The 22,857-nt window shown below is 38.3% G+C and overlaps 1 protein-coding gene across 12 annotated transcripts in view; it reads right to left on the minus strand.

Moving 5' to 3' along the window:
• Positions 4,541-22,857, minus strand: part of LOC110401027 (pleckstrin homology domain-containing family A member 7-like) — a 147,153-nt gene continuing 128,836 nt past the window's right edge. For 10 of the 12 annotated variants that reach the window (XM_021401597.1, XM_021401595.1, XM_021401593.1 and 7 more), the window contains 11 exons: positions 22,361-22,469; positions 21,039-21,277; positions 20,176-20,364; positions 19,804-19,921; positions 18,303-18,382; positions 17,702-17,902; positions 14,434-14,592; positions 11,922-12,055; positions 11,010-11,152; positions 7,748-7,856; positions 4,541-6,044 (listed from right to left, as the gene is read on the minus strand). In XM_021401597.1, the coding sequence (XP_021257272.1) occupies positions 7,759-7,856; positions 11,010-11,152; positions 11,922-12,055; positions 14,434-14,592; positions 17,702-17,902; positions 18,303-18,382; positions 19,804-19,921; positions 20,176-20,364; positions 21,039-21,277; positions 22,361-22,469 (1,470 nt within the window). In that variant the 3' untranslated portion in view covers positions 4,541-6,044; positions 7,748-7,758. The remainder of the gene's footprint in view (positions 6,045-7,747; positions 7,857-11,009; positions 11,153-11,921; positions 12,056-14,433; positions 14,593-17,701; positions 17,903-18,302; positions 18,383-19,803; positions 19,922-20,175; positions 20,365-21,038; positions 21,278-22,360; positions 22,470-22,857) is intronic. The other 2 variants (XM_021401594.1, XM_021401596.1) reach the window with 2 other exon arrangements.

Genomic DNA, 22,857 nt, shown 5'->3' on the forward strand with positions numbered 1-22,857 from the left:
TGCACATGTTGTTCTGATGTCAGAGAGGACGGTTGGCAGAAATCTCTGTGGATTTACTGCAGTCCCCAGAACAGGGATTAAATTATGCACTGAAGCTGCCTCTGTAAACTGCAGGAGACAAAGAGAATAAGTGGCAGTGCAATATCGCATAATCAAAGCCTGGCACAGTTATCTGCATCAGTCTCGTGAAGCTGTCAGGGGATTAAGAGAAGGGACACGTGTCACTGAAGGGACAAAGTGGAAGTTGGGTTTGTTTTCAGGAGTGTCACCTCACGTACATTTTTCTTGAGAAAATTATCTGAGGTGTACAGCACCATGATGGATAAAAGTTTCCTCAGGTTTTGCACACTGTTAAAGAACCAAAATACTGAGTGATTTAATCTAATTAGACCTGGCTTTGATGTGCAGGTGCAGAATGAGATCCCACCAGCAGTTTGTGCTATAATCTATCCAAATCCAGTACCATTTCCAGCATCCCACATCTCAGGAAGATCTAGTTCAGAAATAAAAAAAAAATAAAATTAAAAAAGAACGGAAAGTACCATATAACAGAAAATAATTTTTTGTATCATCCATGAGTCAAGGAACACAGAGGCTCATACATAAACGATCTCCTCGCTTTTAACTTTTGCACAGCTGTCCACTTTGACCTGTGGGGAAGTCCTCTTCACCCACGATACGTACACGTGCTCATCACAAGTATATCCAGCTACACTGAAGACTGCAGAAAAAAAAGTTAAGACAATCTTAACTGGTTTAACACTTGAATTTATTGCTAAATTTTTTAAGCCAGTGTCAGCTTTTTCCCCGCAGCGTGGAACAACTCATTTGTAAGTAAATAGCCAGCTACTTCATTTCATCAGGGTTAAGCCTTGCGCAACTGGTTAGGCAGGGTTTCAGCCCACCTCCTGAACAACACAACAGAGCCAAGGCCAGAGGCCACAGCAAGACACGCAGCACCACTTCTTGTGATGGCAAACCAACTTGCTGAGAAACGCTTCCTGGAGTCAGGGAGGACCCAGCCTCTTCCAACCCCTGGCTCTGGGACAAGCTGTTCCACAGGAAAAAGGAGGGTTTCACTGATAATAGTGAGAATTCGTCTCAAAAGAACAAAGCAAAGCAGCTAGCAACAGAATTTTCATCTAACCAAAACACTACTTTGTCATTAATGATTTCCTCCTTCATCCACTGCTACCATCAATACTGTACCTTCATTAATCCCTTTCCACAAAGCATCTTTTGTACTAGGACATAGGAATTGCATTCTCTCACTTGCCAGGTTTTCTTCTTACCTCTACAATTTAGGCTGAGTTTAAGAGATTTATTACAGTGATTTGTTTCAAAGCCACTGTATCCCAGCTCCTTCAACCCTTTCACAAACATGTAGCCTCACAGCACGAGACTGTTCTCCACTCTCACCTTCAGCCTCTTACATACAGTTGTTTGCAGATAGAGCTGCCATCATTTCCTACAAACTCACTACTCACCCTTATTTTCTTAATTTTTTTCTTCCTTCAGTGCTTTCTTACACTTAGCTCCTGGTAAAAGGCTTCTTCTAGTGGGCAAAAGAAAGCATCATTATCCTTTAAGCTCACATCTTATAACACTATTTCATCAGTACATTACTGGTTGCTGCAAAGAAAAACCCAAAACAACAAAAAACATCCAACCACCCTTGATTAATAATAATGTTTTGTCTGGGGCTGTTTAACACTTGTTAAGGAACACTTACAAGAAAATAACAGGTGAACAGTGCACAAACATGCACATACGCAATACTTTCTGGATCTGTTTTCTTTTATAATTAGCACTCAGTTATCCTGTCATCTCACAGTAATTTCATAGTGAGCTTTATGATTTCACCTTCCTCTGAGGTTTACCTGTAGTTTAACATTCAAAGTTGGTTGTTGCACAGAATACCTCGACAGACTTGTATTAAAAATGCTCTTTAAAATTCGAAAGCTTTGAACTAAAGAAATATCTCAAGAAGTTTTCATGGAAAGTTCATCTCAGTTGGTTCAATTCAGCTACGGTTAGATGCACCTTTTCAAATAATGGAAAAAAATGTAAAGGGGTCAGACCCAATCAATACAGTTGTTCAAACAGAATTTCAGGCACTATGATGTGTGTACTTTTTGTGCTCTTTCTTTGTACTGCTCCACTATGAAGAAAGGTTGCTTTTGCTGGTAGAGCAATGAAACAGTCGTAGCCTTTTGAATACAGCCCAATAACCAATGGGAATGTTCACTAGGTGTGGAAAATATAGCAACTTTTCATGTCTTCCCTGTGCTTGTCTTTGTTCTTTTTATATCTACGCAATACACACACACACACACCACAAGCAAACACTTTAAAATACCCAAAGACAGACATAAATCAGAGGAGTAACATCAGATCATGCCTTCTTCTAAGTTTCAACACTAAGTAAATCCGGTCCTTCCTTCATATAACATCCAGAAGTTAATTGCTAAGACACTTGGGAAATGTGTGGGTTTATGCAGAGCGAAAGCCACTAATATAAAATACAGACACATTTATTTAAAGATCTGGAAGTCAGATGGGTAAATGAGGAGGGTGGAAAAATAACCCCACAAACAACACCAATAAGAGCTGGGTGACCCATCCTTCTAAAGGCTATGGGGTACCTGAGCCCACCTCATTTGCCCTCTGGCAATTTTTGGAAATTGCAGCACATGAGTCTTGTAGTATTGTTCAGCAGCTTTCAGTTCCAGATATCTACAGCCTTCCAGAATAGCACCTCTCCATACAACTGTTTCCCCCCCCCAAAAAAAACCTCACCAATGAAGTGTGTTTTTTCCCTCCCTAACCGTTCCAAAGCAGTTTGGATGCCTCCAGCTGCCACTCCCCAGGCAGACAGCTGTAGTGCTCATACAAAGACAGGCAACAGTGCAGCGGGATTCCTGGCAGTCCGGCAGCACTTGCAATGGTGAGAAACGGGGTGGTGCTGGTGTTGTTCTACAAGTTCAGAAAGGTGGAAGCTGCGCTACCTACGACCATTAGGCTGCAGTTTTATCAACTCAGCTGTGCGAGAAAAGTTAGTAACATTAGTGCAAGAACTGAAAACTGATGGAAAAAGGAAAAGAATGCAGTCTGCATAACTTCTGCCTGGTGTAACATTAGAAAACACTAATTAGGAGACAGCACCTTCAAAACAACTGTCACTGTTTCTGCTTCCTTAGTTACCTTCTGACTGAAATGCAGCAATCTGCACATAGACACCTTTTCTTTCTTTCTAGTCTTGATATTAGAGAAGTAGTAAAAACCTACAAAACAACATTTTGATGGACAGAAACAACTGAAAAAGGAAACTGTCCCAAAGTAAATACTACATGCAAATGAAAATGACCTGTAATTATTGAAAGACTACATGCACTCCTGCAAAAGGGTGGTCAATGAAGAACAGCATTTCACATATTTAATACAAAGTTTTAGAAGAAAACCAATTTTTTTTTCCCCAAAAAAAAGAATAAACAATGGACACAGAGTAAAATCTTTGGAAAGGCTCATTTCACTGCAAGCACTCAGAGTATAACTGTTTAGTACACAAGCCTCCTCTTTCAATCCAGCTTGAATGAGCAGATTTTGTGTGCATGACTGAAGGAAAGAAAATGAACATCTCCTGCAACCTGTGAAGCAGAGCCGCCCTCAGCCCTTCCCTTTCACTGCCAGAGCAGCGCAGGAATTAGCACTCAATGCCTGCAGTGGTTCAGGAGGCCATGGGCTGCGCTCCTCACCCAATTATGGCTCCATTCTCTTCTGCCCCGCACAACAAAGCTTCTGGAGAAGGAATGCAGTTTCAATGAACCACAAAACACGTGGTCAAAGGCTCCTTTGTGTTTCAGTCTGTGAGTCTGAGCAACAGACATAGCGCGTCATAAGCAGCTCAGCTGGGAGGCCAAGGACTCACATTCCTCAATGCTCGCTCTCAGGGTCGTGGAGTAGACACTAAGCCACAGAAATACAAACTGCTCCTCTACATTTTGTTCTACATATTAAGTTCCAGAAGCATTCAACATTTCCACTAGTCTCCCTCAAACTCACATGCACTGAGGGAACTGAGAGCACAAACTGCTGTAGGTCGGCGGCTCCAGCACTCTGTGGGCTCAGCTGTAACCCCGCACCCCAATCAGGCAGTGCCAGTTCTCACAGTGGGGAGGAGGCACTGTCTAGATGGAGTTACTTGGGGTACCTTAAGCACCAAGGACTCAAGGACTGAGAACGTGTCAGACAAACACACATCTACAAGATAGACAGCACAGTGTTGCAGCAGTCGTATTTAGGACAGCACCCTGCATAACCATTCTATTCAACAATGAAAGAGATTTAATCAAATGGTAAGAAATATTTCTAGACAATATGACGTTTTGGTGTAGGGAGAACTTGATTCCAATTCCAATGAAATAAGTGCAAAATTCAGGAGCTTCAATGGGATTTACTCTTCGACATTGTAACAGCACAAACAACACTGGATGTCAAAGTGTATGGATGTTGGTAGCAGGCAAGACTGAGGCAAGAGGAGTCAGTTATGTTAATATTTTAATCTGTACATATACCATTTTCCAAACTGTTACATTTAAATTAATGTTTTCTTGCAAAATATTCATTTATGCTCAAAACTTTTATAAAGGCAAAAATAAATCATTATTTTGGCAAAAGGTTTTGAAGTTGATACTGGCAGTATTGAGGTAAAATAGATTACATTAGCTAAATATATATTTTAAAGAATATTTCTGACTACAGTGTTAAGATAATATGATTTGACTCAAAGTCTGAAACTTGAAATTCAATCAGTTTCCAGGGCTTCCCATCTATTACTTGAATACAGCACATAAACAAGTTAGTAGTATCACAAAATATTTCTCAGCCGTTTTTTATCTAGAGCTGAATTCAACTACCTACTATTGGGCAATTTCTGCATGTCTTGCACTCAGTGTTTTTTTTTTCCAGGTAAAGCACTTGTAGCCATTCATTTAATATTCTTTTCTCCTTAAGCAACCACCTCACCCTTTGCCATGTAAGTAAAACGCTGAATTTCAAAGTTTGGCAAAGTTAAGCATGAGGTGAACTTACATGTAAAATTAGCAAGTGCCACATTACATCAGTTATACCATTTCCAGCACAAATACTAGTCAATACATTATATTGTACTGTTTACTGAAAAAGAAAAAAATATATATTTACTAGTAAAATGACACATCCTGTTTTTCTTATTGCTTACTTGACATATTTTAATTTAAAATTTTCCTTCTTCCATATCTCAACTTTCAAAAAATATATACTTTGTTAGCTGGTTGTTACTACTTTCAAGAGCAACCTAACATGCTGTGTATCAATGCCAGCAAGCTAATCATACGCAATCAACAAAGGAAACAGGAGTTAAACTTGTGGTTTTTTTATGGCTTTCATGGAAAATTTCAGCTATGCAGTGGTTACTGAGATTTAGGAAAACAAACTAAAAGTTCCTTGCAATGTATTATTTCATGGACAAAAGGGTGGGTGGTTAACTCTACAAAGACACTCAGTCCAGAACACCCCTGCAGTAAACCTCTCACTGGAGTTAGCTCTACCCACACCCTACAAATGTGCTTCTAGAACTGTTCAGTTTGCTTTTCTTCCATAAAACTTTACATTGTGCATCTGAGCCTGAGGGGGAAGTAACAGCATCTTGTAACAACTATGCAAGTAGTTCCTCTTCAAATGAATTGAGCCCTTGATTTAAACAAATTCTAAAATACATTCTGTTCTAAAAATACATTGTCAGTATTTTACAGAGTTTATTAAAAGTGCCATTCATTCATATAAAAAGTCTGAACTAAACTGAAGTCAAAAGAAGATGTTATGCAATTCTCTCCATTTTCATAGAAAATCCCCCGTTATTCTCTGAATACATTTCCAAAAGAACCTGTGATCAGCCAGTGGATGCCTTCACAGAGCGCTTGCAATGAATCTCCTCCTTCTTCTACGCAACGCCGCTGGGTGGGAATTGCTCCGAGTCTTACGTCAGTGCTCACTTACTGCTTTGGCTGGTGTGAAGTAAAATAAAACATGGTTAAATATGAAAGCGAGCACACTAATGCCAAGCAGAAAGCACTTTCAGGAAATGTATTTTTGCGTTAAAGCCTCCTGAAGATCGACAGAAAGAATAAAATGAATACAGACACATTAAGCAAACAATTGTCGTGTGATGTCACTGAGCTCACGCTCAAAATGTTGGTCCCCTGCATGTTGCTGGTTATTGCAATTATTATTTTCTTAGTCATTTTTCAGACACACACACACGTATGCATGTATACTTATATAGAGATATGATAAATGTGAAGTCTGCCTGGAATCACAGAATGGTTGATGTTGAAAGGGGACCCTGGCTGGAAGCTCACCTGGTCCAACCCCTGCTCAAGCCTAACAATACTCTAGGACTGCACTGTTGTGTTTCTGGAGGCCACACGAGTACCCTATTCGCATGTGAAGATAACAAGCAGTGGTAATCAACCAGCATATGGGTGGATAAAATAGCAGCGTCAACTGTTACTCAGCCGTAGCAAAGATGGGAGAATCTGGTTCTCAGAAAGATAAACAGAACCAGAAAATCAAATAGTTATTTCCACCAAGCTCTGCAGAACTGCTCTGAATGTCTCTGCACATTCTCTCTCGGTCTACATCTATCATTTATCGCAGGCCTTTCTGAAGACAGGTCAGTGCCCTGTTGGGCCTTTCTGGAACATGCTCACTTTTATTTAGGTTTGTATTTGTTGCAGAGCAATTTGATGCAGATGAGTGAAACTGAAAACTAAGGTATCTAAAGATTAACACTATTTGAAGCATTCTTTCAATCCACATTCTTCACTGCGTCATCTGCGTTTTGAGTTCTTGTCCAGAATTAGTCAATAAAATTAGTCCAAAGGAAATTGGGAAGATGAAAACACTTCTGAAGGAAACTAGAGACACACGAGTGCTATAACTATGGCACATCTAGCAATTAGCTATCATAATATTTACGGGTTCTTCTATTTCAAATAGAAACATCAATGCAAATACTACTGGGAAGAGATACATATTTCTTTATAAGGACAATTAAATTATCTTAATACTTGAAACATCAAAATAACCTAGTCAGAGATGAAAATTAATACTTCTGTTAACACAATCCAGAAAAAAAAAAAAAAACACATCAAAGGCACAAAACAGTCAAAAACAGCATTGCAGAATTAGTTATATAGGGCCAAGTTTTCAGTTCACCTCAAAAAAGACTCGAGTTTCAGTCCATGTACTTTTAGACATCAACCCATAAGTTACCCCCCTGCTTACACAATTTTGGCTGCACTTTCAATTCTCTTGTGCAGCAAATGTACAGGCCACATGCAGGCAAAACTGCCTTCAGAGCGGAGCTGCAGCCACACAGTACGCAATGCTGGCCACAGGAGTACAAATCATGGCTGAAAATCTGGCCCCAGGCTATCAAGGGTATAGATAGATGCCTCTTTCCTTCACCACAGTAAGGGTATGGAAGTACCTCATCTGCAAAGCTACAGCAGTTATCTGAAGACCTTATTAGCTGTGTTAGCTCATTAGAAGCAATATTTATTACACAAGAACAAAAGGTTTCTGAAAAAAGGATGCATGCGTTCATTTGGATCTGATTTAGGTTTAGTGAAACGTGTTAAAATTCAGCAAGCCACAGCGAAGATACAATGGCAAATCAGACATGTCAAGAGCAGTTAGTCCTTACTTTTAAGGTGTTTAAACAAATGTGTAGTGAAATCCATTGCTTAGGGGAGAGTGAGGTGGCTGTGGTACAGAAGGTGAGGGTGCTTTGGGTGGATAGGTCAACTGCTGAGCTAGAAGGGATCACATACAGGAATTAGGGTGCACAATCAAACATTCACATTAAAACAGAGCCACCTCAATTTTCTAACACATGAATAAGAAACCCGATTAGTAATGCAGTGAGGTGTTACACTATTTTAGTTACGTGGAACACAACTTAAACAACATTTCTAATCGCTGTTTCTTCCTATTAGTCACATTAAATTACGCAAATAAACATTCTTTTTTTGATGAGAATTTGGATAATTATCTTACAACTGGAATGTACTAAAGCACACACAACACTCATGTACCCTAATCAAATCCTGCTTTTAAAATCAGTTCTAGAATGGCACTGATGTTTACTAATTTGGTTTCAAGATGTCTCTGAGGTTATACAGGTTCTCAGCCTTTCCCTGGTTACAGCTAAAAAGCAGAAATTAAGATGCTATTTAGAAAATCACACACAAAAAGATTTTACAGATACATAAACATTTTACGTAATACAGTGCATGATAAATCAATTCTCAGATCTCAGCTTGGAACTTCAGGATAAAAAATAAAACAGAGTAAACATATTCTTGTCTATAAAGCAGAGTAATTATAAGACAATAATCCTAAAATTGCAGAGACTGAAACTCAGTCTTAAATTCTGCTTTTCCATTTTAGAAGGCTAAAGGTTTCCAAAAAAGCACAATTCAGGAACTAAGTTCTTGAAAACTGCACATTTGATTTGGATCTTTCAGATTCTTGGCAAGATTTCTATTTACAAGGTGGATTTCCTACTAGCTCAGAGGAACTCTAAAATGCTACATTACAGGGGTTAGATAAATGCACAATCTATATTAAAAGTGAGGTGTACTATCACAGCATCCTAACGTTAGTTATCTGCTTCACAGAAGAAAAATGTGAGAAGTTAAGCCTGAGTCTCTTTCAAAGCAAATCTTGATAGAAAATCTGGACATGTAGGTTTGGATTTTCAGATATGGTTTTCTTCATCAGAAAGAAGCAAATTCAAAAAATAAATATTTTAAATTCAAACTACAAAAATGAAAATGGGAAGGAATATACAAAATTAGAATAAATTAGCATGCAGTCAGCTGTGCAAAGCATCACATTGTTTTCATTTTAAATCACTTTAGATTATCATAAAATGCCCCATTATCCAAAAGCCTAAACTCTTTTTATGGATTGCATACCATCAGTCAAAACTAAACTCTTCTGTCTGCTTTATTATCATTTTATTTTTAAGGATTTCCAAAATTTGGTGTTTTTTTAAATTATTTTTTAAGAAGGAAGTAGTAATTGAAATCAAAGGAAGACTTGTTTTAAGAAACAAGTCTTTGAAATATATTATTGGCAAGGGAAAGTGGGCACAGATGAGCACATGGGCTTCCTGAACAATCAAGTCCTTTTTATGATCTAGGATTTCTTGTTTGTTTGTTTTACAAGCGAAGGAAAAATGAGCTAGCTGTTCTACTTCACAAATGAAACCAACATTAAAAAACATCTCACAGCTGACTGCAAATGTAGCACTTAAACATTTCAGGGAAGACACATTTAAATTCCTTCTTTGGAGAGAACAATTCAGTAGAATTCTGTGGCAACACATACACAAAAATACATGGTGATCAAACTTTTGAAAGAATGGTTAAAAAACTAAAATATAAAATTAACAGCTATTACTAGCTACTATACATCTACCACATTAGCTACAAAACACGGACGGAGGAAACACATCAGCGCTGCGCACATTTGCGCATGGCAAGAAGTATGGTAATGGCCACACAAGGACTGTTTATATGGCAGCCATTCTGCTCTTGCTGTACTGACGCACAGGAATAATTTCAAGAAAGAGTGTTAGCTTTTCCAAGAAGAAGCTAGAATTCATATGGCAAAACGCTGTGTTGGTTCATACCTTCTGAAACACCACGTCCCGCTCCATAACCAAAGTGCGCAAGTCAGCATTACAGCACCAAGGACCTGGTTACTGGAACTGGGACCAGACTGCCTGTGGTGAAGACTGAAGGTCCGAAAAGCTATTCCTGAAATGGTCCCAAGACCTTACAATTCTGTTTATTTATGGTGTCCAGCCTCCTCAGTGAACCCCTTTCATTCCTTCAAGTCTGTTAAATCACCCACAGAACCTCTCCAAAGTCTCAAGATTCGCAACTTGAAAATGTATCCCTTCTCCTGAAAATTGCATTCCCCTTGGGTTTAGCTGCCACTGGATCTGTGAGTATACAGCCATATCCAATGCACTGTCTGTTATTACAGATGCATGTTACGCATCTGGATATTGAAATAATCTGTTTTTACTGGGAAGGTCTTGAGGGCCTTTGTGGCAAGTGCCATACATTAAAATTGACAGCTCCATATGAGAAACATGCATACTTTTCTCCATCATAGTTAAGATTCCATTATTTCCATTCTCCACTGGAAGAGTGAGCAGTGCCAGTTATAAATGGCTGCTCAGGTACTGGCTAGAATAGCTGCTGCATCCATTACCATGCCATACAAATCTGTTGACACTTTTTACTTATTTCAGCTATGAAGCAACCGAGAGTGAAATTACCATCTTTAGTAACATATTGCAAAGGGTCCAGTAATCTCCAGGCATCAAGAAGAATTCATGCATGCTTGTCTTGCTCTAATCCCTAATCTTGATCACCAAACAGAAATGTACCAATACTGATTTTAAGACTTTTTAGCATGCTGTCATAAACCTCAAGCTGCAAGTGACAGCACTACGATTTCCATCACAGAAATCAGTGAATCTCTCTTTATAAACAAATATATATTAACCTTTTTTTAATAATCTTTTTTAAAAAAATCAGGGACCAATTTACTTTTTTTAAAAAAATGAGTACAGAAATAGTGAATTTCATGTAATTACAGGGAATTCATTGAAACTATTACATTTTTAGTGCTATTAGTAGAGCTAGTTTCCAAGTTCTAAACTTTCTGACCATAGTACACTCTCCCATTGAATGTCAAATACTCACTGTAAACCTTCAGCTTCTCTGCATTTGTTATCTATAGACACTATATTGCTATTTTGAATATAAGTATTTTGAATATGAAATGCTAAAAACTTCTCTTAGGCCAGGAGTTCAACAACAACCACACACAACTTTAGAAGCTGGTAGGAAAAAGCTGTTAGTTTGTAAATAACTAAGTATTACCTGCTACCTCCTTGCTCCTCTGAGAGGCTTCAGAAGCCAAAGCGTATGATATGGTAATGATGCGTTCCTGCTCTTGGAGTTGTGAATCTAAATCAACTGAGTTGTGCTTGTCCTGGGCAATAGTAGGCTGTAGATTGTGCATACTAGCAGGGAAGTGCAAAACAACATTAACATTTACAAACATAAAGAAGAGCCCACCATGCAGAAGAGAAAAAGCTTCAATTCATACAGCAGCTTTTGGATCTGATATGTCAAGCTCCATATTTCACTGAAGTTCTTTGAAGTAGCATTAGATATTGTATGCAACTGACTATGGCAAACTGACTATGGCCAATACACGTTCAGTCACAATTTCTGCTTAGCCTTAAGTATACCTGAAAGTCCTTTGTAGTAAACAGGCAGAAAAGCACTATAAAAATGTTATTTCTTTGATGATGTTAAAGTCATTCCTTGTTAGTGTCCAGAGGAAGTGGTGGTCCTCGGGATCAGACTCATTTATGTTCTTTCTAGGAGACTGCAGGTACTTGAGGTAATCACATTCATGAAAACGCATATTTCAGCTGACTCTCCATTAGCTTTAAGCAGCCAAATTCTATTCTGCTTTTGGCTGGACCTGTGCCTTTCCCTTCTCCTCGCTCTCATCTACAAGTTGTTTGGTAATAACTCACAACTGTTTTAGGATGCTCCGAACAGGAACATGGACAAATACAAAATTTGTCACTATTAGAATCTCTGATACTCAGCTTTAAAAAGGAGCTCTAAGTATACTAAGTATAATAGATACATTCTGTAAGCATTTTCTAAAAGCCATCCTCCCTACATAATGAAATTGAACAGGAAATTAACGGTTGTATGAAGTTAGATTCCAGTATTTAACATCAGCCTCTATGTAAGATCAAAAAAATAACCGACCTTGATTTAGTAAGAATATTCTTTATCTTCTCTGCTTTACGCTGCCTTGCTGCCAGTTCTTCTGTAGAAAGAGGTTCTTCTGGCTCCAATTCAACATAACGTTCTGGAATTGCAACCTTCTCAGGTTTTGACAACTGTGGAACGAAAACAAGCATCAAGTTTTATCAACACAGACTTAAAACACTTTGAGATTTATTCTCCTTAATGCAAAAACACAGTAAAAACAATAAAGCACACGTTTGCACTGTCTATACATGTTCCCGATTCTAAACATTCCCTCTGGACATGAGCTGATACTCTTTTAACAGTGTCTTTTTCCCTTCTTTTAGAAGATAGATCAAACAAATATTAAAGAGGATTAGAGGAGAAATTAGAATCAATAGGGAGCGTTTCTTTGGCTCAGCTTTAGCGCCCGAAGTAGGACACTGCTTATAGTTGTTGCAGTAGGAAGAAGCAACCATATATAAGAGTGACCGGGCAACCAGAGATTTTAAAAGAACACTGGAAGATGTTTATGTCATTCCAGGATTTCCTGTAATGAGAGAAGGTACCACCTACAGCTTTAATTTAGGCACCGCTCTTTTGAGACCACGTAATCTTCCTCTGTGAGCAGCAGGAAAAAAAAGAAAAACAGCCACCCTTAATAAACACCTTTGAAAATTCCTGGACTACAAGATCTGAAACCTTCTGTGTTCAGAAGCTGTCCAGGGAACGCAGCCAGGAATACACTAACACAGTGCAATTAACAATGTATTGAATACATGGTTATGTAGGCTGAAAATTTTAATTATTAAAATTGATTGCACGAAAGTTAGCATTGATTTTTTGTTAGGATCAGTTTCCTTGCAGAAAGATTTTGCTTCACAGAAGAGATCTAAACCACCTAAAGAACATTCAGTTTAGAAATGGACATTGAAAACCAAAGCATAGACTGCTTTTGAAAAGCATAAATAGCAAACGTGAATAAATAAAAGTGAGAAAAAGGGAACTTTTCCCTCGCAGCTGAATTTTGTGATATGACCTAGCCCTCCGTGATGAAGTTCAGTAATACACAGGCAATGCACAAAGTGCCAAAGCACTCATTAAGTAATTGTCACTCATAACTAATAACTAAAATCACAACCTCAAGTTTTTATGCTCCTTTTCAAAAAGCCCTAGGCCAATGCTTCCTGAAAAATCAGGATTTTTTATTATACTTCCTTACCTTCAAATCCAGCTCCCCCATGGAGCGATGCGTATATTTACACTACAGCTAACTGAGACCAGCTCATCCTGCTACTTCCAAAACAACAAACAGTCATCACACAAACAGAGGATTGCCCATAAAAAGTATAGCCTTAGGAGGTACAGAATTGGCCAGGTAAAGAGGATGGATAAATGAAATGGAAGAAGACAGCTTGATTAACCTGAGAAAGAAGTTTTAAACCCAGATCTTCAGACTCCCTTCAGCCACTCTGAGATACAACAGAAATGTCTACATGCACAAATGTTTCTTGTCCCAGACGGAAGGTGCTAGTTTGGATGTAAGAAGTGATTCAAGAAGCTGTGGAAATCTCCTGGAAAACATCTGCTGGCTCTCATTCAGCCACCTGTCAAATAACACACCTGGGTCCTTTTCCTCCATGCAGCTTTCCAGCCACTCTGCTCCAAGTCTGTAGTGATGCATGGGGTTGTTGTGACCAAAGTGCAGGACCCAGCACTTGGTCTTGTTGAAGCTCATACAGTTGGCCTCAGCCCAGCGATCAGTCTGTCCAGGTCCCTCTGTAGGGCCTTCCCACACTCAGGCAGATCAACACTTTCCCCCAATTTGGCACTGTCTGCAAACTCACTGAGGGTGCACTCCATCCCCTCATCCAGATTATCAATAAAGATATTAAACAGGGAAGGCCTGTTTAGTCGAAGTGCTTCGTAGTCAAAATACTGTTAAGAATTTCATTGACTTTCCCTCCACCATGGCATTTTCCCCAGTACATGCCTCTGCCTCTCCACTTGCTATACTCTTCCCTTTCCACTAGATGGCTCAATGGCATTTCAAACAAATACTTCACTCAGTTACCAGAGCTGGAAACAAACCTTGCCCCCGGAACAAGAAGTCACATGAAAAGCCAGCAGAAAGTTTTTTGCCATGTCAAAGCAAAGTTAAGGAAGCTCCGTGGAACTAACTTGTACTTTTTAGCAGTTCCTTATTTTAAATGCTCTTTATGTTGTCTTCTTTTTTTCCCCTAATTTTTATGTAGCATTGCCTAACAATCATTTTTCTCTATAAAGCCTATATATTTCACAAGGTAGGGCCAACCTTTCCGTTTTTCCCTCTCCACTAGAGCACCGTATGAACACAAACCTTACAGACACCCTAAGAGCCAGGCCAGAAATATGCTTCCTTTTCAATACCCAGAATACTCCTTTCAGTTTGAACTTCCAGCTCACTTTTGAAACAAAAGATGAGAATGAACTACCTAAAACTTAAGAATATCAAGGGGAATACAGAAGGAAGCAAATAATTATGTGTTACCTCTCTGCTGATGTCTAAATCATAGTCTTGAGGCTCCAGGTCTGTCTCTGTCACCGCTACCGCTACTGGCTGAACTTTTAACCATTCGTTCTCATCCTTGTCTTCTCCACGAATTGCCCTCTCAAGTAACTGCAAATCAAATTCTTGCTCTCGTTTCCACTGGTAATAGATACAAAACAATTAATAGTGTTCAACCATGCTGAGAAATTCAACATTCAGTAATGTACATAACTATGTCCACAAATGCTATTCTGCTGAGAGAATCCACAGAGCAAACTCCTTAACTGAGAGGAAAAAGAAAATGCTGCTGTATTTCTTGGAACTCTTAGCTGGGAGATTTTATCTCCAGCTATGCTGCATGGATTTCAGAGTACTGTTTACTTTTACACACAGCGTGCAGCTGTATTAAATTCCATCAAATATATTAATCACAACTTCACATATGCTGATGGGCATGGCACCAGCACAAACATCCACAGAAGTACAGATGTCAGTACAAATGAGTCTGTAGAGAGTGATAGCCTTGCCCTAGGCAATCTGACCAGGCAGTGCTGTGCCAGTGCGAATCACTACACAGAAAGGACATTAATGCTGCAGGCTGAGAATTGCTGCGTGTGAATTCTACATGTCTTCCTAGAAAAAAAAAAACGTACTGATTAAAGTTGATATTTTCTGTACTAGCATTAACTTGTCTCAAATTCAAACACAGTAATTTTAATAACGTCCAAGCTACTTTACATTCTGTTAACCTAGCTACCTGCAAAAATTAAAAATCTTATAGACTGTCTTTACAAGATAAATACGTAGCAATAATAAAATCAGAGCATATTTAGATTAAACAGCATAATTTTAGAGTTCCCAGATTATTGCTTAGCAGCTCCTTCATAGCTGCATGCAATACAGCTTCATATAAACTCACGCTTAAGAACCCTACCAACGCATTTGTTCATAAATGTCAAAAAATTAAGCTCTGTTGCAGCATCATTCCATCCAGCAGATCTCAGCAACTTTACCAGACTTGAAACACTGTATTAAAAATAGTGGGAAAGAAAAGGGACAAAAAGAACAACAACAAAATGATCTCCTGAAGTATTTAAGGCTACCAATAGGAGAACACGCTATTACGTTTAATAAAAATATGCCTAATATTTCTGTTGCATATCTCTGGCTTGTTTTGCTTGAAGTCTGAACTCCATATGAAGTCCTTAGCCTCCATTATGCTACTTGAATTATTAAATCTACTTGAAACCTATTCATGCACAAGCTCTCGATATTCACTCAAAAGATACATGTCTTCCATGTATATTTAGGAAGTCAATATACCTAAAAGGCAATTTCATCTCAAAAATTAAGATTTTTTTTTTTTCAGAATTCAAAGGATAAAAAATGTTTTATCATTCTCACACTCCAAACTCCTTATTCTACTCATATTCGAACCAGGCCTGATTGACATAGTATATTTAAAATACACAGTATCATTTTCAAATTATGTTATATAGGTAAGGAAAACATCAAACCATTATTACAAAGCAGAATTTTTATTGGCTTTGATGTTGCAACTTTTACATTAAAAAGGCATTTTATATAACAAATGAGCTCATGTACTGTGATCCATACTTCAAATGCCATTCTACACTTGCGAGCTGACTGATTAAAAATTCGAGTTACACATACAACGCATGTTTTAAGCAAATGTTACATACTGAGCAGCATTTCAATTATACATTTAACTGTTTGCCATTTTGGCTGCTAAATAATTGCAATGCTGTAAGTAATTGTGCTATCGAACATGCTTTTTCCATTTTGAAGCCCTGTAGGTACAAGAAATGATCTCTGCGAAACACTGCTAGGGCTGAAAGACTCAATTTTAATTCTTCACAGCAAGAAAAAGACCAAGATGGCACCCAATTTATAGATAAAGTACTTGTCACAAATGTTAATAAGGAGTGGCACAAAAATGTTTAAATTCAACTTGTGTATGTTATGTCAGACTTAAGAAACATTAGAAGCTCAGATTTAGTTCTAATTAAAATATGAAAATAACGGTTATACTATAGTTCCATATTTCCCAAGTATTACGTACTACCTTTAATAAATTTGTGATTGCAAAACAGAAGACAAAATAGATGGATGTCTCCAAGTTGTGCACTCATATTTACTGGAAAAGTAAATACAAAGAACTGGCTGTAAAACAGTGTTACTGAGAGGTGGGAATGAAAAGCTGAATACTATAAGGGGTGGTTTAAATGCTAGCAATTGACACACATGTACTAAATGCAATTAAGCCTGGTAAAAATTGAGTAGTCCAGTTAGAAATTTTAAAATAACTACAAAATTCGGCAAATTAAAAACAAAACAAACAAATAAACAAAAAGAGGCATTAGGTATGATGAGCGACAAATCTAAAAGCAAGAGATCTTGTGCAATGAATTAGGTAAAACAAGGTGACCGTTCTAAAGCTCTAGTGGACCAAATGAAAAATAAATTAAAAGACTACAGCGTAAGTGCAATTACAGTACAATCTTGGTTTAGCACCAAGTGAGCAACTGGGTAGCTTCACCAATTAGAATTGCTTTGGTTAGTATCCAAAACGTATAATTACAAACTTATATTCTGTACAGCATTTAATCTCGGAGCACAACGAAAATTCTTATCTTCAGCAGCTTAAATTTGAGCCTTATTAGAATATTCTGCATTTTGAGCTTTAAAGGAGAACTCATTTCAACTGAAACAAATTTGATCTTAAATTTCTCATAAGTGAGATTAGGTTTCAAAACTTATTATCCATTTCTCCTTAAAAACAAAAACGAAAAACCAACCATGCAACCTGCTTGGCCTGATATTGTCACAACTATCTTGCAGCCTTATTTGTGAATTTAAAAGAAAAATAACCACGGTGATTAAGAACATTCTAAAAGGCCCATTCCATTATGAAGCAGTTTGAAAATCCTAAAAGTTTCTTACACTTTCTAAATACAATTCTAAGAAAAAACAATCACGTCTCCCAATTCACTCTAATAGAATCTCTCCTCCACTCAGCACACTGACCTCCGACCAACTTACCTGCCGAATCTGCTACATATACTGTAACTACTAGTAAAAAATGACCATCTGTTACTTGCACTCTCTGAACTCATTTTATACTATATAACACTAATTTAATTATACTAGAAGCATCACACGCGCTCAAGTGAAAGTGCTTGCTAGGAAAAAAAAAAAAATCCAAAGATATTTCTAGTTTAGTCCCTTTAAGGCATATCTAACATACTGAGCCTATGTCTGCAGAAATGGGCCTGATGAAAGACCGAGATGAAACAGACTGCCTTTCTCCTTGGCTAAGGGTTCTCTTGCGTTCACGAACTAATGCCTTCTGATGTCGTTTCATTCTTTCTAGTTGTTCCTCTGCACTCATCTTGCCTCTTTGGTGGTCTCCAGAGTATAAACGTTCCAAGGCACTCTTTGGTCTCTCCTGAAGAAGTTATAAGGCACACAAAACATGCGTTGGAATTAATAGTTTATAAGGAGTGTACAAATAAACAGCAGCTTTCTCCTACCTTATTTCTAAATTAAGATGATTTTGCTCTATTACTATGAATTAATTTACATATTTCAACTCTATAATTTCTATTAGCACAGGCGATTTTGGTTCCAAACTTTGTTTTTATAAATCTATTAGAAATGCAGTAAGTTGTCTTTCTACTTCCTGATTCATTTAAGAGAATTAGAAAATAAATAGTACTAGATCATTGAAGATGGGTCCTCTCCCATGGTATTAGAATCCCATCTCCTGCTATGCAACATATACTCTGGGTTTAAGAAAAATTTGGAAGATCAAGAGAGTAGCCTTCAGATGCTCTTTTAAAACTTACCTTGGACCTATCCCTTCGAAGAGTTGCATATGATGAAATGGTGGATGACTGGTGCAATCTGGAAGTTGATCCAGATAAACCTTTGTAAGGAAAAAGAGAATGCTTTAAAACCAAAGGATGGACAAAAGGATGACGTGTCAGATACTTTCTTTTTCATATGATACTCTCATTATTTTAGTTCACATTTCACATTTTTTTTCAGTTCAGAAGGCCATGAGAGGCAGGAAATTTCATTTCAGCCACAACTGATGTGTTTCAGGTCACTACTGATCAAAATGCAGAAACATCTATGATACTTTAAACGTAAATTAAATGAAGTATGGGGTGAACTCAGCTGTGCAACAACAGATAGGTTTTACAAATAATCACATCTAAGAAGAACATCAAACCTTAACAATATTTAGAGTTACAGGGATAAGAAATAAGATGAGAATGGATTAAAAAAAATAAACTACTTTTCCCCAAGTATCCTCTCTATCCTCATCTGTTATATAGTGAGCAGAGTTTAGCACAATGAGATCCTACTGACAAGTCACATGTAGTGATTGGAGGCATTACATTCTTATTCTTTACCACTTCAATTTCATTGACTTCCACAGGCAATGCATGTGTTTAAAAAATTCACTTGAGTTTTTAAATACAACACAGAAATTATAAAGAAAAGCAACTCTGAATATAGGAGATATTCTAACAGCTAATTTCATTTGAGGCCCCATCTTGAGTACTGTGTTCAGTTTTGGGTGCCTCAGTACACAAAGGACATTGAGGTACTGCAGCATGTCCAAAGAAGGGCAACAAGGCTTGTGAAGGGCTTGGAGAATATGCCCTACAAAGAGAGACTAAAGGAACTGGGGCTGTTTAGTCTGCGGAAGAGGAGACTGAGGGGAGACCTCATTGCTCTCTTCAAATATCTGAAAGGTGATTGCAGTGAGAGCGGGGTTGGTCTCCTCTCACTGGTGACAGGTGACAGGACATGGGGAAAAGGCCTCATTTCCCCTTGTGTCAGGGGAGGTTTAGGTTGGATATCAGGAAAAACTTCTTTACAGAAAGGGTTGCTAAGCACTGGAACAGGCTCCCTAGGGAGGTGGTTGAGTCACCATCCCTGAATGTGTTTAAAAACCGTTTGGATGTGGTGCTCAGGGACATGACTTAGTGGTGGGTTGTCAGAGTTATAGTAGTATGGTTAGGTTGCGGTTTGTCTCGATGATCTTAAAGGTCTTTTCCAACCTGAGCAATTCTATGATTCTATGACTCCATGATTTTTTTTTGCTATGCTTTTTGTTTCTTTGTTTTTAAGAATTACATACAAAGCTCCTTTGCAAAAGGCTGGTTATCCATAATAACACCATTAAAATCACAAAATCTCTAGAACTTCACAGCACTGTGTCGTTAACCTAAAAATAACAATCTCAAGATAAAGATCACCTCCAGAAAATCCTAGGAGAGAAGCTCCTAGACAAAAAGTACTGTTAAAAATCAACTATGTTAATTCCTGGCTTACCACGAGTAGGCAGTGTCTGGTATCCACTATCAACGGTTATGAAACCGCTGGAAGGTTGGCTGAGGTCACCACCTATCATTGCTAGTTCTGGTTCACTCACATATGAACGCAGTTCTACCTGTGTGGAAAGATATTTACTGGCTCAAATGAAATCACAGACAGCAAGTCTTAATAGTCTTAAAACAAATCCCAGCAATTTTGTTTCTGGATTACTCAATCTGTCTCTGCCATTACTATAACGCACTGACCTCTTCCCTTCTCTCTCCCCCCACCCCTTATTACAAGATCTGGCAGTATATGTATTTCACAGACACTATCGTCTATTATTGGTCTACATGTTCCTTAAAGCCCAGATGGTCTATGAGTGCTCACCCTATAATCGCCATTTACATACTGTCCTTGTTCTCTGTCTCTCTTTCTTTCATCTGACTGACGTTTCAGGCCTCGCACTGATGTGTGTCTGATGACAGTTGCTTCTCTTGGGAGAGGTGGAACAGCTGGTGGTTGATCCTCAGGACTGTATAACTGAGGGAGAGGAGGTCTGGGCGGTGCTTCATCTTCCTGGTCAGAGGAAAGCACAGGTATGTGGCAAACAGTCTGGTATAAACTGTCTGAAAGTTCCTAACATTATACAAATTATTTATGGTTGCTTTAGCATGCTCTTCTCTGTCCACCAGAAGCTTGAGTTCTTGAACGCAAAGAAGACCCAAGAAAGCAAACAACCAATGAACCAAAAAGCATTACCAAAGAGCAAGGAAGGCTCTGCTTTGGTATGTTCTTAGACAGTATCTGGCAACTGTAAGCCTCCAGGTTACAAACATAGGAATAGAGGAAATGGCCTCAAGTTGCACCAAGGGAGATTCAGGTTGGACGCTAGGAAATACTTCTCCAAAAGAGTGGTCAGGTGCTGGAACGGGCTGCCCATAGATGTGGTGGAGTCACTGATTCTGAAGGTGTTCAAGAAATGTTTAGACATTGTACAGAGGGACATGGTTTAGTGGGAAATATTGGTAATAGGTGGACAGTTGGACTGGATGACCTTGGAGGTCTTTTCCAACCTTGGTGATTCAATGATTCTATATACTGTCCCGTATTTTTTACTGCTCAGTTTTCTTACAGCCCCCAAGTGTCTCCCTGCTGTGCCTCCACTCTGCATGCACTTAGCAACCACTAAAGCTTTCTGTCAGAAGCAAATGGAAACAGCGGAAAACAAAGCTTGCGATAACAGTACTTACAACCTTTGGCATTAGCCTAACAGGCGACTGAAGAGGTGGCTCAATTTTTTTCAGCTGTGGTGCTTGTTGCTGCGTTCTGGCCTGGAAATAAGGCTGTGGATACAGCCTCACCTCTAGAGAAGGTTTGACCAGGCTGGAAGGAGGGCTCTGTGGAACTGAAGGTTTGCTTTCCACAGTTGTGAGAGAAGCTGGTAAGGAAGGCACTGTAGACTGAGAAAATGAAGGCACTATTTTTCTTTCTATAGGGAAGAAATACGCACATTTGTTAGATGCTGTGTTTCTTATATCTATCAACAACATTGATACACATAGAAATTAATATCATTACACTTAAAAAAAAACAGGCCTAATACTCTGCACATTATTTTCAACACAAATTGTTTAAGGCTTTTTTTGAATATATAAATCTATGACTGCTTGATTATGGCAGGGGTGGGAAACATTTTCTTGACGAGGATCAAATAAGCCTTTCTGGCTAAAAATAAGAATGTATTCAAAGAAATCCCTTGGCAAGAGGCAGCAGGAGAGAAGGAAGGAAAAGTCCACAAGTCATATGCAGTCATTACAATGGCTGGATATGGCCCCACATCTCAGAATCCTTTGGATGGCTATAGAGCTAGACACAGCTAACCACCAATAGCCATACCTTAAATAAAATAAAATCTCACCAAGAACAATTTCATCTCCGTATGTAAAAGGTAAGCAAAGATACTCAAAATACAAAATGAATTTACAAGAGGCATTAACAGCCTCTTGCTATGCCAATGTTCTCCTCTTTTATTTAAAACACAATAAAGCAATTGAAATGCAGACCACACATACTTGTCCTTCTTCTATTCCATAGCTGATGTTGCTGCTTTGCCCACAGAACACCTGCCTGAAGAGGGAGGGGGAAGGCAACTGGGGCAAGGGCAGTCAGGCAGCATCCAAGGGGAAGAAAAAAAAAAAAAGGCAAAAAAAAAAAGCAGAGGAATGCAGAGAGGAGCTCCCAGGCAGCATACAGAACAGATAGTACTTTGGTATGAGTCTGGTGTATGTGAGAAGCTATTTCTGTGACCTGCATAATTTATCCCACTGCTATTGTTCTCTTTTTTACGGCTTGTTACACGTCAGTATGACAAACAGAAAAACACACACATTTTTGCTGGCTCAACCAAAGAAAAGCCAAAATAACATGCCCAAGCTACAGAGATTTCCGAGGCAGATGCTACCAGAAATAACAATGTTGTCTGCAGTGGAACATACTTCTAGATAATTCACATAGATTCAAAGATTCAGTTGCATTTGTATATTTTTTTACATATTAATTACATTTGCTTTACCTGGATTCTTGATAGAGTCTACTATGGTTTTGTAATTTGCTTTATTTGCACTCAAGCCAGCCGTAACATCTTCAATTCTCCACAAGTCTTTTTGTATTTGTGTTTTCTCCTATAGTTTTCAAAAAAAGAAAAAAATAAGTTATATCCCTTTTTAACTTATAATGGATTTATCCGTCTTTTGTTACCAAAACCAAACTAATGTTTCAGAACTTACATGAGAACTTATGAGCATAGAAATATGTTATACAATTATTTTAAAATTTAAAACAAATAAAAAACACATCACGCACAGACCAACATATTCTGCACACAGGCCCATAGAATTTAGAGCATTTTCTGAGTCTTGGAAGATCTTCCAGAGAAGACATGGGGAATGAGACATCTCTATATAGTTCTCTACAATAGTATTCAGGCTACAAAATCTTGGTTTAATATTCTACATAAAGTGAGCTTACAGAACCTTTTAAATTGAACTTCTTCCTTAAATCCTCTAGCAC

This window comes from Numida meleagris, chromosome 6 (assembly GCF_002078875.1).
Source record: "Numida meleagris isolate 19003 breed g44 Domestic line chromosome 6, NumMel1.0, whole genome shotgun sequence".
Taxonomy (NCBI): Eukaryota; Metazoa; Chordata; class Aves; order Galliformes; family Numididae; genus Numida; species Numida meleagris.